The sequence below is a fragment of the Mustela erminea genome, chromosome 2 (assembly GCF_009829155.1).
Source record: "Mustela erminea isolate mMusErm1 chromosome 2, mMusErm1.Pri, whole genome shotgun sequence".
Taxonomy (NCBI): Eukaryota; Metazoa; Chordata; class Mammalia; order Carnivora; family Mustelidae; genus Mustela; species Mustela erminea.
Window position 1 is genome coordinate 110964910 of NC_045615.1, and position 17642 is coordinate 110982551.

General features: G+C 34.1%; 1 protein-coding gene across 16 annotated transcripts in view; it reads right to left on the bottom strand.

The window, feature by feature from the left end:
* The window catches only part of LCORL (ligand dependent nuclear receptor corepressor like), a 161288-nt gene that overhangs the window by 89981 nt on the left and 53665 nt on the right, over positions 1 to 17642 (bottom strand). The window contains exon 1 of one of the 16 annotated variants that reach the window (XM_032333946.1): positions 15966 to 16006. The exons of 14 other annotated variants lie outside the window; for them this stretch is intronic. Coding sequence is in view for 1 of the 2 variants with exons in the window: in XM_032333956.1 (XP_032189847.1) it covers positions 15966 to 16012 (47 nt within the window). In the remaining variant the exon portion in view is untranslated. Of the gene's footprint in view, positions 1 to 15965; positions 16013 to 17642 lie in introns of those variants that run through there. One more of the 16 variants, XM_032333956.1, reaches the window with a different exon arrangement.

Below are 17642 nucleotides of genomic sequence, written 5' to 3' on the forward strand. Positions count from 1 at the left end.
TATGAATGATGACTAATCATTCTGACAAATGATTTGTATCCAGAATTTATAAAGAATATGTACAAGTCAACACTAGAAAGCAAACAACCCTATGAAAAAGGGGCAAATGACTTGAACAGATCCCTTAGAAGAGAAGGGATATAAACCGCCTATATGAACCTGAAAATGCACTCAACATTATTAATTATCAGGGAAATGCAATTTAAAGCAAAATGAGGTATCATTTCATACCTACTACATCAAATAGTAATAAAGACCGATAACAGTAGTTGGGTTCTAACAGGGACCCGGAGTAACTAGAATTCTGATGCATTTCTAATCAGCAAAATGATTAATTTTGGAGAATGGTATAACAGTTTCTAATATATTTATAAATATTCATTGACATTATGACCCAGCAATTCTACTCTTATGGATTTTCTCAAGAGAAAGAAAACAGATGTCCAAAAATTATAAAAATGTTCATAGCGGCCTTATTAATAATCCCTAGCTTATTAATAACCCCTTTCAGAGGAGGTAGTAAGAAAGAACAAAGAATCAAAAATGATTCTTACACTTTAATCTGAGTGAGTGGGAAGTTATCAATGGCACTAATTAATGGGGAACATAGGAGGAAAATGAGAAGGTTTAAAAAGGAAAATAAGTTTAGTTTAGATTCACTGAACTTAAATTCCTCCCATAATATATATGTGAAGAAGTTTAGAAAATAGAATGGAATTTGCAGAGGTGCTATGGCTCATCTAAACAGAGGTTAAATGTTGAAGCTGGGAAGGCGGATGATATCTGGAGGGGGGAAAAGGATTATGTATATGTTCATAAATATACATATTTAGGTATATATAAATTATAAGGATATGGTTCTTAAAGTATAACATTCTGGGACAGCATGAAGATCAAATAGTAAAAGAGGTAGACAGAATTCTTAAATCTTTTTGTGAGAGGACCCCTTCAGCAGTGTGGCCAAAACTTTGGGATCGTACTCAGTCATATTTTAAAAGCACAAATATAGGAGCACCTGGGTGGCTCAGTGGGTTAAAGCCTCTGCCTTTGGCTTGGGTCATGATCCCAGGGTCCTGGGATCAGGCCCCACATTGGGCTCTCTGCTCACGGCAAGCCTGCTTCCCCCTCTCTCTCCCTGCCTGCCTCTCTGCCTATTTGTGATGTCTATCAAATAAATAAATATAATCTTTATATAAAAAAGGCACAAATATATAGTATAGGATTAGAAGAGAAACCAACCATACTGAAATAAAACTGTCAAAAAATTTTTAAAGTGAGATACTGCTATATATGTTTTTTTCTTAATTCCTTAAAATATAAGATTCAGTAGTTAAGTCTAATATCTACATAATTCCAAAGTAGTGAAAAATTGTAAACAATAAGATATTGCCAGGAAAGAGCTATGATTTTTACTGCTGGGACAGGTATTATTACTACTGTTGTTTATTGTCAATATTTATATTTGAAGGGAATATTAAATTTCAGGTAGGGGTTAGTGAAAATAAAGATGTCATTTTTTCCCCCATGAAATCCTATCCATGAACTTTTGGAGGAATACCTCAGGTTAAGAATCCCTGAATTAGGAAGTAGAATTAAAAGAGACATAAAGCCTCAGTGAAACAGTATCATGGAAATTATAGCAGCAAAATAGCAATTTTTAAACTGCCATGATAAAATCCTATATTCACTGTTTCTGCTTCATTTTTTACAACTGTGAAGCAGAGTAAGGAAGATCAGAGAACAGTACATTAAGCAAAGTAAGACAGAAAAGATTCAGAGGTTTCTCAGTTATTTCCCTTAAAATAAATCACAACTGTATTTAAACTGATTTTAAAATGTTATCTCCATTAGGAATCACTAGATAAACCTCCATAACCACACACCGCCAATACAATAATCATTCTACCTACCAGACATTCCACTCCCATCCTGCTTCATCCAGCTTCTACTTCTTACCAAAAGCTACTGATACATTCTGCTATGCAAGCCAGAGTCAGAACAGATGAATAGTAATGGCATAGGTCTTTTCAGCTGACCTAACTGCTACCCTAGAGATATGAAATAGTTTATTATGACACTGAACAGGAAAGGCAAACCATTTTCTTCTTACAGAGATGCAGTGAAACATGTTACTCCAGGTACATTATCCTACTGCTCATATTTCTCTACATAACAGTCTATAATGTTGTAAAAATCTGAGTAGAAATTATTTCGAATGCTGAGTCATTTCACATGACAGGCTAGTTTTTTCTGCTTCTCAGCAGCTAGGGCACTTGCAATTAAGTATTATCAGTCTCTGACCCAACAAAGTAGTTGTTTAGATTAATACCTTTATACCTCCCACAGCCATCTTCAACAGAACTTAGAAGTTCCGGTCCAGAGTCTACTATGGGGGAACTATGGCACAGTGTTTGTAGAATACACCAAATGTGAATTCTCTGCTGTGACACCCAGAGAGATAACAACATCTCCAGACAAGCTATTTCTTATTTACTTGTTGTTGTTGTTTTTTATTAAGTAATCTCTATGCCTAACATGAAGCTCAAACTCATGACCCCAAGATTAAGAGTCACATGCTCTACTGACTTAGCCAGCCAGGTGTCCCTCCAGACAAGCTTTTAGATCTACTAGAGGCTGGGGCATTCCTGGGAACAAACAGAAACAACTAGGAAAGTAAAAGTATTATAAAGCAGGCTCCCTACCAAAGAAAATCCAATACTTTACAACAGAGTGAAGTCAAAATAAGGTTGTAAAAACTATCCTAAAACAGTGAAGTTTGATAAGGACTACTGTGGTAATATAGTATATAGTATATAGTATAGTCCCATCTTTTAATCCTATAGTAGAATTTAAATGTACTATACTCTGGACATGATAAGATCATGAAGAATATCTAATGTTTAGTAACAAGCAGAAAATTAAACTGAGGTGTGAGGCTTAATACTTAACTAGTAAAACTACTATTATTGCTCTTTCTTATCTACTGAATATGAGCTATAAAAGACCCTCCCAAATGTTGTTTTTTTACTTTATTATTTTTCATTTTAAATGGAATGAGACTCTAAACAAAATGTAAATAAATTACTATTAAGAAGTATTTAAAAAAAGTATTTTAAAAACACTATAAAATAATGGGATAGCTATAGGGGCACAGAGCCATGTTTAACTGAAGAATACTTTTCTTTGTTAGAAGCAAAGTTATTAGAAATCAGTTATCAAGACTAATAGAACTATGATTACTTGCTCAGGGTAATAAAAGAGACATTGAGAAAGCACATAGATTTTTGGTTTTCTAGGTGTTAACAATCTAGTATGGAAAGGTACAACATAAAGATCATGTATTTCTTGGAGGAGCACCTGGAGGCTCATTTGGTCTTCACTTTCAACATTCCTGAATAGAGAACAGGAGTTGAAGGATGACATGTGAATTAAGAGCACATGAACTACTCTGTTTTATCTCCTTTTATTCTCCTATAACATGCAAGTGTCTCCTTGAAATTAAGCACTATATCTTACTTATCTATTCAGTGATCTAACATGGTACCACATACAAGATAATTAAATCAATTTCATATATAAAAGACTTCACTCCTTAAAGGGAGTAAGGACTGCATGAAAAATTCATCAATAAGCTAATCTTTTTTTTTTTTTAAATTACAGGACATAGAAAAATTAGAATGTGGAATTTAAGAAACAAAACAGATGAACACAGGGGAAGGGAAAGAAAAACAAGATAGTTGGTGCAGCCACTTTGGAAAACAGTGCTTTTCTTTAGCACTGCTTTTAAGAAATTAAAAATAGAGCTTTTCTATGACCCTGAAATTGCATTACTGGGTATTTACCCCAAAGATATTGATGTAGTAAAAAGAAGGGCCATCTGTACCCCAACATTCATAGCAGCAATGGCCACAGTTGCCAAACTGTGGAAAGAACCAAGATGCCCTTCAACGGATGAATGGATAAGGAAGATGTGGTCCATATATATAATGGATTATTACGCCTCCATCAGAAAGGATGAATACCCAACTTTTGTAGCAACATGGACAGGACTGGAAGAGATTATGCCAAGTAAAATAAGTCAAGCAGAGAGAGTCAATTATCATATGGTTTCACTTATTTGTGGAACATAAGGAGTAACATGGAGGACATTGGAAGATGGAGAGGAGAAGTGAGTTGGTGGAAATTGGAGGGGGAGACAAACCATGAGAGACTGTGGATTCTGAGAAAGGCACGTATTGCATGGAGCACTGGGTGTGGTGTGTAAACAATGAATGCTGGAACACTGAAAAGAAAAAAAGAAACCAAGATAAAATCAGAAAGAGAAACAAACCATAAGAGTCTCTTACCTATAGGAAACAAACTGAGGGTTAATGGAGGGGAGAAGGGTAGGAGGGATGGGATATAACTGGGTGATGGGCATTAAGGAGGGCAAGTGATGTAAAGAGAACTTGGTGTTTTATGCAACTGATGAATAACTAAATTCTACCTATGAAACTAATACTTTTCACTGGATGTTCATTATAAATATGGCACTAAGCTGAATGTTTCATTTACATTATATTAATCTTCACAATGATAGAGTACTACCAGGTTAAATGCCCTATCATTGTGAAGATTAATATAATGTAAATGAAATATTCAGCTTAGTTTGTTGCTTGCAGTTTTTTCCCATTAAATTAGCTGTGATGTTGGGCAAATTATTTAACTCTATCATTGTGGTTTATCTCCACAGTCTTTTTCCACCAGAGGTTACTAGTGAACCCAAAATGTATGTATCAATGACTAAAGCATTAAAATCTAAACTACTGTCTTCTATTTTAATAAAACTATGTTTTTGGTAGGTGAGGGTAGACAACAAAGAATAAATATCTATAATTATTGTATCTCTTCTGCAGATGAGAAAGACAAGTCACAAAAAGGGTATGTAGTTTGTCAGAATCACATAATATATTCTTTGTTTCTGTGTGAACAGATTTGAATCCATATCTGTTCAATTGCAAAGCTTGTGTTTTGCTCCTTCTATTGAGGACAGAAACATTTTAGAAGACTTCACTCAAAACATTTTAAAGCGGAAAATTCATACATGCCCATAAAAATATAAATCCATATGGAAAAGTCAGAGGGAAACAGCTAGTTATTACTAACAAATCAATATTTCAAATTAATAAACCTTATAAAACAGTCTGAGCATGTTGTGGATATAATGCACAACTAGCCAAGAGCAAACTGTAATCTGTAACTGACAGTTCAAATTATATGTAAGCTAAAAATGGCAAGATGGCAATTTATAATGTAATTTACCACACTTCACAAATACTGTATTTGAAAAAACCCTCTGCTAGAATCCTAGACTTCTCGTATGTTGGTGAGTAAGAAAAATTCAGAAAAAAATGAGTTCCAAAGTACCATAGGGAACAGGTAATTCTTTAAAACAGAATTACATACCATATTAAATGAGATAGAGAGGAAAGCTCATGTGTTAGAGAATGTTTAATAAAGTGTTATTTCTACAAAAATTACATTTAAATATCAGTCTCAAAATTATAAGAAGACAGAACTTCAGCCTTTTATAAAACAGTGAGATTGTAGACTGATTCAGTGCCTGACCTATAATTCAGGTGGTTTTTACACTAGATTTTTTCATTCATAAAACTACAGTATATGAATAAAATTATCTGGAAAAATTTAGCTAACAACAGACTCCTCTTCCTTTTTATTTCAGTTCAGTACACATGAAATACTTCAGTCCTTGGCTAATTTCTTTGGCCATTAAAAGGTTACTTTTTTCCCTTAAAAGGCCCCAATCCTGAGATTCTAATACCATACAATTTAGAATGTTGGGATGTCTTAAATTTGCAGGCAGACTGCAATCAGGTTTAAGATTCTACAGCTAAGATATCAAGAAGAAATATATAAGTATTTTAGATTAAGAGTTTTAGACATGTTACTTCCAAGGGTAATGACAATTTGCTATATTTATGCTGTAAAATGACATCCTTTTTTAAAAAGTTGGGTGCCTGCATGGCTCAGTTGGTTGAGCAACTGCCTTTGGCTCGGGTCATGATCCTAGAGTCCCAGGCTCCCTGCTCATAGGGGAGTCTGGTTCTCCCTCTGGCCCTCCCCCACTCATCCTCTTCCTCTCACTCTCTCCCCCATTCTCTCTCTCTCTCAAATAAATAAAATCTTAGAAAAATAAATAAATAAAAAATTAAAATAAAAAACGGGACAAAAAATTGCCATAGTAGATTTTACTCTAAACTCATCTAACAACCTGCTATCTTTGGGTACACAATGACAGAGATAATCACTGTTTTAAAATTGTGTAAGCTGGGGCACCTGGGTGGCTCAGACAATTAAGTGTCTGCCTTCAGCTCATGTCAGGATCCCAGGGTCCTAAGACTAAGTGTCAGGCTCCTTGCTCAGTGGGAAGTCTGCTTCTCCTTCTCCCTCTGCTTGTGCCCATTCACTCTCTCTCAAATAAATAAAATCTTTTAAAATTAAAAAAAAAACAACAAAAAACTAATAATGTTATGGCTTAGTTTTAAAAAGTTAAAATACCAAGAAGAACTTGAAAACTTAAAGAGACAAAATTTTTTTTGTTTGTTTTTTAAAGATTTTATTTATTTATTTGACAGACAGAGATCACAAGTAGGCAGAGAGGCAGGCAGAGAGAGGAGGAAGCAGCCGAGCAGAGACCCCAACATGGGGCCAACATGGGGATCAATCCCAGGACCCTGGGACCATGACCTGAGCTGAAGGCAGAGGCTTTAACCCACTGAGCCACCCAGGTGCCCCAAAGAGACAAAATTTAAAAAGAAAAAAAAATCAGAGAAAAGTAGACCTCCAAGACATGCAGATTTCTGTGAAAAGTTTTAAAAAAAGCAAACCTTTATTTTCACAGCATCTAACACACACAAACAAAATTTATGGCAGAAGAACTGAATGATTTATACATATCAGTTCTTATTTTAAAAAGACCTTACACATATTATTTCACAGAGCAAAATCTTAAAGACACCTCAAATATAGCACCTGAGAAGGTGAAAACTGACCAGGAAACTACTCTTGCATCATCTTCTGAGTGGGCTCCTCTTATATTTGCCTAGACATGTGGCAATATTCCTGAACCATACTGCTATATGGTATCTTAAAAACTCATTAGGCAGCTGAGCCATGTTCTTCCACCATACACATGAATGCATGAACGTGCATTTCTTTAAAAGATACTGTGTTTTCATCATTTTATACCTAAATACATAATCTAACTGTTCATAAATTTGAGTGGTAAATGTATTTATTATGTGTTAAAGAGTGTCTTCTGTGTTTTTTATGTCTTTGACAAAACTATTTAAAAAACAGTATTTATAAGGAACTAAAAGAGTAAAAAAAATTAAGATACTCTTTGCCTCCAAAGTTCTAAATATACTAAAATCAATACTCTTAGGGAATATGATAGAATATTTAAAATTGACAAAGATAAAAAATCATTTTGCAGAATCAAAATTATCCTTTAAAATCTCTTAAACAGCCAATAGGTACAGTATATACATCAATTAAGGTCTATAATCTCATATATTAAATATTATGAATCACACATCTTTTTGACTATGAGAATCACGCTCTATTTGAAGAGATGCTCTGAAGTACAGGAGGTGTGTAGAAACTAGAAACTACTAAAAGACAGTAAATTAATTTATCTCCCATCTCATGGTCCCTTATGGGGAGCTATATTCTGACCAACTAGAACAGTGGATAAATGCCCACATGATATAGATTTCTATTTTTCATACCTGGTATGATTATATAAAATGTGGGGTGCTGATGCATTCAACATTTCTAGATGTAGGATTTATGAAAGAGTTTTGATAAAAAGATAGTCTAAGTGAATCAGGCTTCAGAAAAAGTATCACAACAAACAACGAATGAAGTATGAAAGAGACCAGCATTTTTTTGGTTAACCTGCAGAAGTTAAAGGAAATGTTCAATATAAAACAAAAGGTTTTACATTTTGCTAAGGAGGCTAGATTTAATGAAGTAGACAGGGAAAATGTTAAAGAACTGCTAACAAAGAATTTATGATTGAGAAAATCTTTCAAAGATAAAGGAGCCACAAATACTTGAAGATTGGGTAATCTTTAAGAAATTTTTAATCATACAGGTAAAATGTTTCTGGCTAAAAGTGAGTTAGATTGATATGAGAAGACTCCTAACATTAAAAAAATGAAACTGCAAGGGAAAATCTTAGGTGACCAGGAGTTGAAAAACTGCAAGTGAAGAGAACTTAAACAGTTCATCCATTTATAGTAGTTTATTTTTTTGTTATTTTTTAAAAAAAAAGAATCATTGCTTTTCCAAGGATTCAGACATTGATGAACCTCAGGCATTTAATTTGCCTATTTACCACTTCACAGCTCGCTCTGGCTTATACTACTCACCAATAAGCAGCAACAGGAACTAAAGCTTCCATCTCTTTTCTTAACCAACAAACCTCACCCAGGCAACTCTATAATCCATTAACTGAAGATTTTTTTAAATGCCTTTTTAAAAATTTTACTAAGTGCTACTAGTAATTATTATCTTACATTATTTCCTTATTTACTTAGTACATGTCCTTTGGTCAACTATTTAACTTTTCCTTTTTCTGTAGATATAGGAACAGAAACAAATAATCTCTAAATCCTCTGCCTGTTTTAAAATGCCATCACTTTTAGATTTGTGTTTAAAAGGAAAATAATCTATAAAACTGAGGAATGGGAGTGGCAATCGCTATATAATTTTTCATAATTATTATCTTTAACTTTTGAAATGTATTTCCCCTAGGATTTCAGTAGTTTGCTACCCTGTTTTTTTGTTTTTTACATCTCCTCAAATGTCACCTGACTGCCCTTTATAAAATTATGACCATTACCTCTATCCTGGTATTCCCTAAACTCCTCTATCTGCTTCGTCTCCACAGCATTACACACACACAAACTCAGCATGTGTGTTAGAGATATGTGTGTATGTGTACACATACATGCACATTCAACCACAAGTACAATTTACTTATTGTTTGTTTTCCCTCACCAGAATATAAAAGTCCATGATGACTGGGATGTGTCTGGTGTTCTGTTAACTGGTATGTACAGGGATGTAGAAAGAAGCTTAGCAGATCTTTGCTAAATAAATGAACTTCCCTAATCATGGACCAGAAATATGTTTTACAAAGCCCAACATGCTGGTCTTGCTTTGGAAAAAGTCATACTCGGGGGGAAAAATAACTAAATTAGTAGTATTCTACAAAAGAACATAGAGGTGATAGTCCAGTTGGTGAGTTTATGAGTTACTCAAGAAAATCAGAAAAATATTATAAAAAGATCTAAAAAATAATGAATTAATCCTCAACAGTTTTACAGCACATATTGGTTCTTCTGTTACTTCCACATAAAAGTGCTTTTTCTTATTCAGTACTTTGGTTATAAAGTGTTGTGAATAGCACACATAGATCACTAAATATAATGTATTTGGATACAGGCTAGTTTATCTGACATATTAGAGAATGTATAGGGAAGAAATATTATCCAAGGACAGATGATAATTCAAAAAACTGGACCCCAAGTAGAGTTATACCTCTCCTGAGAATAGGTCTTCCTTCTCACCTAGCAGACCATATTTTCTCAGCTGAAGGAGAATGTACAAAGAAATAATTTAGACAAACTTCTAAAGAATTATATGTAGATAAAGGGAAGAACCATTGCTTCTCCAAAATTTAAATCATGTTCTCACAATGTTATTAGGATTGTGCAAAACCACTGAAAGAACAATTCAATGACTAAACATTTCTGAGAGGAATTTAGAAGCACTTATATATTTAGTATTTTTGGCTGATTCCTAGAACATCTTAGAATATTGGCACTTGCTTGTTACCTACAAGGACTCACTAAAAATTTTGCAAAGTTCCACATACTATGGCTGTGAATCACATTTTATAACACTGTGGATAGACAATCATGATATTAAAGTATTGCTTTGTTCGTCAAAACATTCCTTTTCTAAATGATTTACATGCACTACATCAAGTTATTGGCATTAACTGTACGAGGTACTATTCTAGGTGGTGGGGATATACCAAAACAGACAAAATCCCTGTTTCATTGGTTTTTATATTCTAGAAATAGCAGATAACAGACTTTAAAAGAAAGTCTGATGAAACAAACAAAAAAGCAGAATAATTGAAAAGAGAATGACTGAGATGAATTACCATAAATAAGATGGCTGGGGCATTTTGGTGTTATGAAGGACTGAGCAATGTTCACTATGGAAATGGGATTCTAGATAAAGGTAACAGCAAATATTAAGACCCTGAGAAAGGAATAAGGTTAGCACATTGGAAGAAAAGCAAAAAGCCATGAGTGTGCAAAAGAATGAGCAACAAGAAATGTGATCAAGAAGGAAGCACAACTAGAGTCCTTGATATATTTTATTCTAAGTGACATTCAAAGTCATTGTAAGCTTTTAGAAAGAGAAATTGATGATCTAGTTTAGGCTTTCTTTGTTCTTCTTAAGATTTATTTATTTACTTGAGAAAAAGAGAGAGAGCAAGCAGGGGAAGGGGCAGAGGGAGAGAGAGGGAAAGAGAGAGAAAGAGAAAATCTTCAGCAGACCCCCCCACTAAGTGCAGAGCCCAACTTGGGGCTCGATCTCATAACCCTGAGATCGAGACCTGGGCCAAAATGAATAGTCAGACCCTTAACTGCCTGAGCTACCCAGGCACCCCATGGCTTAGGCTTTAAATACATCAATTAGCCTTCTCTGTATAAAAATGAATTGGTAGGGAAGGGAAGCGTAGAAGCAGAGACACCAGTTAGGAGGCTCTATAAGTAGTATATGCCAAAGATGATGCGCCTTGGATTAGGGTGGTATAATGGAAATGACAAAATGTGGCCAGATTTAGAACAGATTTTGAAGGCAGAGCCAATGAACTTGATGAGAAGGTTAGCTGTGGATATGAAGGACACAGAGAACTCAAGAAAGGCTCCTAGTTTTTGAAGCGGACCAACTGGTCATATATATATATATATATATATAGATATATAAATATATCTATATATATATATAATTTATTAATTATATATTTATATATAGATATATTTATATATAATATATATTTAATAAATATTAAATATATATATATTTAAGATTTTATTTATTTATTTGAGAGAGAGAGTGAGAGAGCATGAGAGAGGAAAAGGTCAGAGGGAGAAGCAGACTACCCGTGGAGCTGGGAGCCCGATGCAGGACTCGATCCTGGGACTCCAGGATCATGACCTGAGCTGAAGGCAGTCACTTAACCAACTGAGCCACCCAAGTGTCCCAAGAATGATATATTTTACTAAGATGAGAAAGTTTGCAGCAGGGGAAGATTTTAGGGGAGTAAAATCAAGTGTTCTGTTTTAGGTAATTCTGAAACGCCTATTAGTATTCGTATGAAGAATATATCAAGTAGGCAATTAGATAAAGTGGGTAAAACTAGAGGAAAGACTAGGATTAGATATATTTAGGTGTCATCAGCACACACATCATAATTAATGCCATAGGATAAAATGAGGGTATCAAGTAAGTTAAAATATATCTGTAACAGAAGACAGCTGAGGATTACTAGGGCTATTCAACATTTAGAAGTCAAGAGGATGAGAACCAGCAAGGAGCATTAAAAAAAAAAAAATGTGAGAAAAGAGGGAAAAAAATTAAAAGAATATGATTTCCTAGAAATCAAAATAAGGAAGTGATCAACTCTATCAAATGATGCTGAAAGGTTAAGATGAGAACTGGTAACTTCCCTTTGAATAGTACAAGATGGAATTACCAATGCAATTGATAAAACAATTAGTGAAGTGGAAAGAAAGGCTAATTGGGACGGGTTAAAAAGAGAAGGAGAATTCAGAAATGAAGACAGTAAAAGTACAGAGGGTAAATGTTTACTAAACATTTATCTACTGTGTGTCAGAAGCCTGAGATATGTTAGTCAACAAAAATACAAAATCCAATTCTTCATGGTGGTTATATTCTAGCAGAAGAAGAAAGACAATGAACAATAAATAAAAGAAATAAGTAAATTATATATGTTAGAAGGTTAATTGTGCTACAAAAAGAAAAGGGTGATTTTTAGTTATTGGAGAGCTAAAAAAGATACAACTACCTGAAAGAGAGGAAACTGACTAAATGAGACTCAGGTGAGCATAATTGGGTGTTTTACTCTAGCCAAATTCAGCTGGTCCAGGCAAAGTGTGTAATAAATGAGGAACTGGACAGGTAAGGTTCTAACAAGCAAATATGACAAAAGAAACGAGAGGAAACAGAGTTAAGATTTTATATGAAAGATTATCATAGTGATCAACCATAGTATCTGAGTAAGGAGAGAAGTGAAGTCATAGTTCATGTCCAGGAGACACTGAAGAGTGAAAATTGGCGTGATCAACAGACTGGAAATTGCAATGAGGTTAAAAAGGGGGAAGGGGGAGGGGGAAAGAGTAATGGAATAAAATTATAATCAGAGAAAGATTTGAGAGGTGGCAAAAGTCTAGGAATAATCACGGATAAAGATGGCTGGAAGGGAATGGAGGAAAAGATCATTGGAAATGAAGAGATCATATAACTGAGAGGCTACACTCTAGCAGATTCAGAGAATCTGAAGTCACTAAGAACTTGATGGGAACAATATTTGGGAGGAAGAAAGTGAAAAAGCTGGTAGAGGTCCACATGATAATGCAGATAGAATAGTTCGATGTCATATGCTTCGAAGCAGCTCAGGGTTTTGATGAAGGCAAATAAATGATGGGAAAGCAACTATAAAATTATTAGAGTTTGCCTGCCTATGGTATCACCCTATATTACATAAAGCAAAGAATTAAAAAGTCTGAAAGAGAGAGGGCTACAAAAACATCTTTTAAGAATATGCAGAGCTGGGCGCCTGGGTGGCTCAGTGGGTTAAGCCGCTGCCTTCGGCTCAGGTCATGATCTCAGGGTCCTGGGATCGAGTCCCGCATCGGGCTCTCTGCTCAGCAGGGAGCCTGCTTCCCTCTCTCTCTCTCTCTGCCTGCCTCTCCGTCTACTTGTGATTTCTCTCTGTCAAATAAATAAATAAAATCTTAAAAAAAAAAAAAAAAGAATATGCAGAGCTGAGTTACAGAAATAAAATAAAGGGAACATTAAGAGGAAAAGATTGAGGATATAGGAGATTTTGCTGATGAAAGACCACGAGTTTTAGAAGACAAAGTAGAAATATGGGTGCTTGTAAAAGGACAGCTGACTCAAATTCAAGAATAAAGAAGATAAAGGAGATAAAAATCTAAATGATAATGAGTGACCTGCTAGTTGGCCTCTAATTCCTGTTATGGATAGTATATTGCAAGTAGCAAGGTGATTTTACCAGAAATGCAAAAATCTTTTAAATCCAGTTATAATTTTAAGTGTATTTTCTTAGAATTTCATTAATAGCTTCCAGGTATATGACAAATCTTTTCATAAACACCTCTGAATATGGTCCATAACAGTATGTGAATTATTTTATGGCACTAACGTACGGTTTCCTGAGAGTTCCAAAAGGCAGCCCAGAAATTCAATGTATGACCCACAATGGTCTCATAAAGACACATCTGTGTAAGAAAAACTCAGGGTCTGAATGAGTCAGGTCAAATCTACATAGCTGCTCAAGGATACCTACATTTAGAGAAAAGCAATCTAAAAGATCAACACTCCCGTTTCTAAGAAATCTAGGCTTTATTATTTACTGGTGATAACCAATTGGTTACTTAGCAATATTAATATTTATATCTTGATACAGTATAAAACTTAAAAATTAAGAGTTTAAAATAAAAGGAAAAGGATTTGTGTTCAGAAAAGGTTGAAACACTTTATATAAAACCTGGCTACCAATTAATTTAAGGGGAAAGGGTTGGTTAATAGCAGCTTTCAACGAACTGCATCAAATATATCAGGAAAGCTCTTTGAAAACAAAAAAACAGAACAGGAGTTACAAGAATGCTAAATGTGTGTGGAGAAAAAAGATAAAGCAGGGAAAACATATATTTTGATGAAGAAAGATTTCATTTTATTATATACTTAGCGGTATGATTCATTCAACTACTATGTGTATACTATCTTTCCAATTTAGTCAAGTAGCCTTCTTTAATTTAAAAATAAAAGATGAGACATCTTCCTGACTCATAAACCAGTAACTTATACCGCTTCAAGTAATCAGAGAAGGTGAAGCTAAAAGTCAAAATAATTTAGTTTACATATGATGGGGATACTTTGGAAAAGCATTTTATATCTATAAGTGTATGTTTCTATACACTTCAAAACAAACTGACTGATATTCAAACTATACACAGCAATAAACTTTAGTACAAAGTAGGGAAAGGTAAACCATATGTACATGCTAACTTAATTTCTTTCTCCAAATAAAACAAGTAAGTACTAATACCAGAGTATATAGAGAAACTGGAAGATACCTGGACAGTTTATTAGCACTCTCATATGTTCAAGAAATATTTACTCAAGACAGATATGACAAGCACTTCTAAATACTGAGGATACTGCAATTAAAACAAAGTGCCTATTATCATGGAATTTTCATTCTATTTTATACTCTAGAGAATTTTAAGGTTAAACTCTAGAAGGAATTCAATTCTAAAAAATTTCTCAGGAATATTCAAAACTAGTTAAAAGTTCAGCTCTGTACTAAAATACCACCCTCCCCCATTTTATTTATTTAACCCTGAAAAAGTATTTTTGACAAGCTTTTAATTACAAGGGGTTGGCAAACTGTATTTAGTATTTAAGTTTCCTCCAACCTATTATTAAACTCTATAAGGAAACTAATCACTAAAACTGTTTCTAGTTCATTTAAAGGAAGAATGGAAATGTATGAGAAATACAGCATTTTTCACAAGTCCTCTCTAGTCTGCCTAATTCAATTAAAATAATTCTAATCCCAGGGGCTAAGTAGTAGAGAATAGGAAGATTTTCCTACTTAGTACATAAAAGAATATAGGTGCTTCTCACACAGAACACTTCTCAACTTTTTTTAAAACTTCTTGAGGACTCAAATGTTCGTAACAGAACCAAAAGACAGATTATTTAACTTCTCTGTTTCACTGTCTCTACCTGTTAAAATGATAACAATAGTACCTATCTCTTAACATTGTTTTCAGATTAAATGAAAAGGTGTAAAAAATTCTTAGTGCTCAATCAGAACGGATGACATCAATCATCATCATTATCCTGTGTAGTGGGTTCTTAATAACAGCTTACATTTATCATTATCATCATCCTAAAACCATAGTTAGGAGAAATAATAAACAAGCTACAATAAAGCTACAAAGAGATTTCTTTATGTTTTGGCAAGATGATTAACATAATATGTTCCTCAAACTGAGCAAAAGATCAGTATCTGTACTTATCAATAAAACTAACATTACTAATAACCAGAATTCCTGAAAATGGCTGAATTTGGGAACTTTTCAGGAATCAAATAAAAGCTTCACCAACAATATCTTTTATCAACATTTTATTTGTTACTCAAAACACCCAGAAGTGTTTATGCCTTTTATTTCCATGTCAAGTTAACAGCAGAATTATCTAAATAAATGACAGAGTTATCATCAGTTAAAGATACTGGTATGACCTTCTGGCCTTATCCTAGTTGGACCATACTGGAAATCTCTAAAATGATTTTATTCAAAGAAAATTTGAAAATAAGGAAAAAAAACAAAACCAAGTAAATGAGTAGAAAAATCCTTGTTTAATTAAATCTGGAAAATCACATTGGACTACAAATAAAGGAATTAACAAAGGTAAGACGCGAAGTAAAGCAAAAAAACTCTGAATCTTTCATTTAAAAACTCTGAAATCCTTCAAAGATCTTGAAGAAAACCAAGATTATCTTCAAATGGAGAGGTCACTAAATATCCATGAACACTCACCCAACCTTTGGTAGGAGACCTCTTGAAGACCCAGATGCTTGAATCAGCTGAAATAGTACCAAGTGTTTTCTGATTACTCTTAACAGGGCAATGGAGCACAGGTTACTCCATACTATCAAAAATTATAGGTCATTATTATTGATAATTCTAGCTACTACCATTATAAATCACTCAAGAAAAAGGAGACTGAGTAATGAGTTCTAAGGTGAGTGAAACTTATTGTGTGCATATATAAATGTGTACATTTCTTCTACTTCTCTTAGTGATAGAAGTCTGTAACAAAATTCTTCTTATAAATGTAAATACACTGGCAAAATAAAATTTTCTAAATTAATGTTATAAAGTTCTTAAAGAAAGAATGCAAAATATTTTTAATATTGGTTCAGATAAAAAAGATTTCTAGGGATGCGTGGGTGGTTCAGTTGGTTGAGCAACTGACTCAATTTCGGCTCAGGTCATGATCTCAGGGTCAAAAAACTGAGCCACACAACAAGCTCTCTGCTGAATGAGGAGTCAATTTAAGATACTCTCTTTTCCTCTTCCTCTGTCCTTCCCCCTGCCTCCACTCTCTCCCTCTCAAATTTTTTTCAAGAGAAATGCCAATTTCTCAACACTAAGCACTTCAGTAACATATAGAAAGAGATTTTCAGTCTCCTGTACTTTAAAAAATACAGTTCTTAGCTTTAGGGTTTTTCTTGTTTTTTTTTTTTTTGTTGTTGTTGTTATTGTTTTTTGTTTTTAAGATTTATTGGAGAGAAAGAGATAGAGAACATACACATATTGGGGGGAGGGGCAGAGAGAGAGAGGGACTCTCAAGCCAACTCTGCACTGAGCATTGAGCCTGACAAAGGGCTCTGTCTCATAACCCTGAAATCATGACCTGAGCTGAACTCAACAGTTGGGACACTCAACTGACTGAGCCACTCAGGCGCCCTTTAACTTTAGGTTTTTTTAATGTAATGAATGTAATCACAGATTCTTATATTTCAACACAGAAAAGAACTCTTAACACTGAGGACTAAACAAAAGCCTCCTTGCTCAAAGATGAAAATTCTTTTCCACATTATTAATTAAAATCCGAAAGCTAGCAATTTAAGAGAAAAATATCCAATATTAACATAATTTCAAAGACGGGTAAGGCAAAGTCAATATCTAGATGAAATACAGTAATGTTTTTCTTGATCTCTGGAAAGTGGGAGGCAGAATGGTAACTGCTCCCAACCTGCATTCACCCTACACCATGACTCACTCCAAGGATCTATATGGTGAAAATTAAGACACTCTACTAACAAAGAAATTGCCAAGAACAAAAAATGGAAGGTTCTATATTTCTAAAGTTTTTCTCAAGTAACTAAGATATAAAAACTACTTCTCTCTGATACATGTGTATGAAGTAAGGGAACAAGTGAAACAAGCCTCATTTGGTTTAAATAATTTAGACAGACAGGAAGCAAAAAAGAACATTTGACATTTAATGTTAAGTAAGCATACTCAAGCTACCAAAGAAACACTGATAGCCCAAGCCAGCAAATATACTTCAACCTGGCTGATAAAGGATTTAACTGTTATATTTCTAAAGACAGCTTTGTATATATCTATCACTTATTCAACATGAAAGAACTTTTGAAGTCTTAAGAACAGCAACAAAATAAGGAAGACCAGAAGCATAAAAAAATT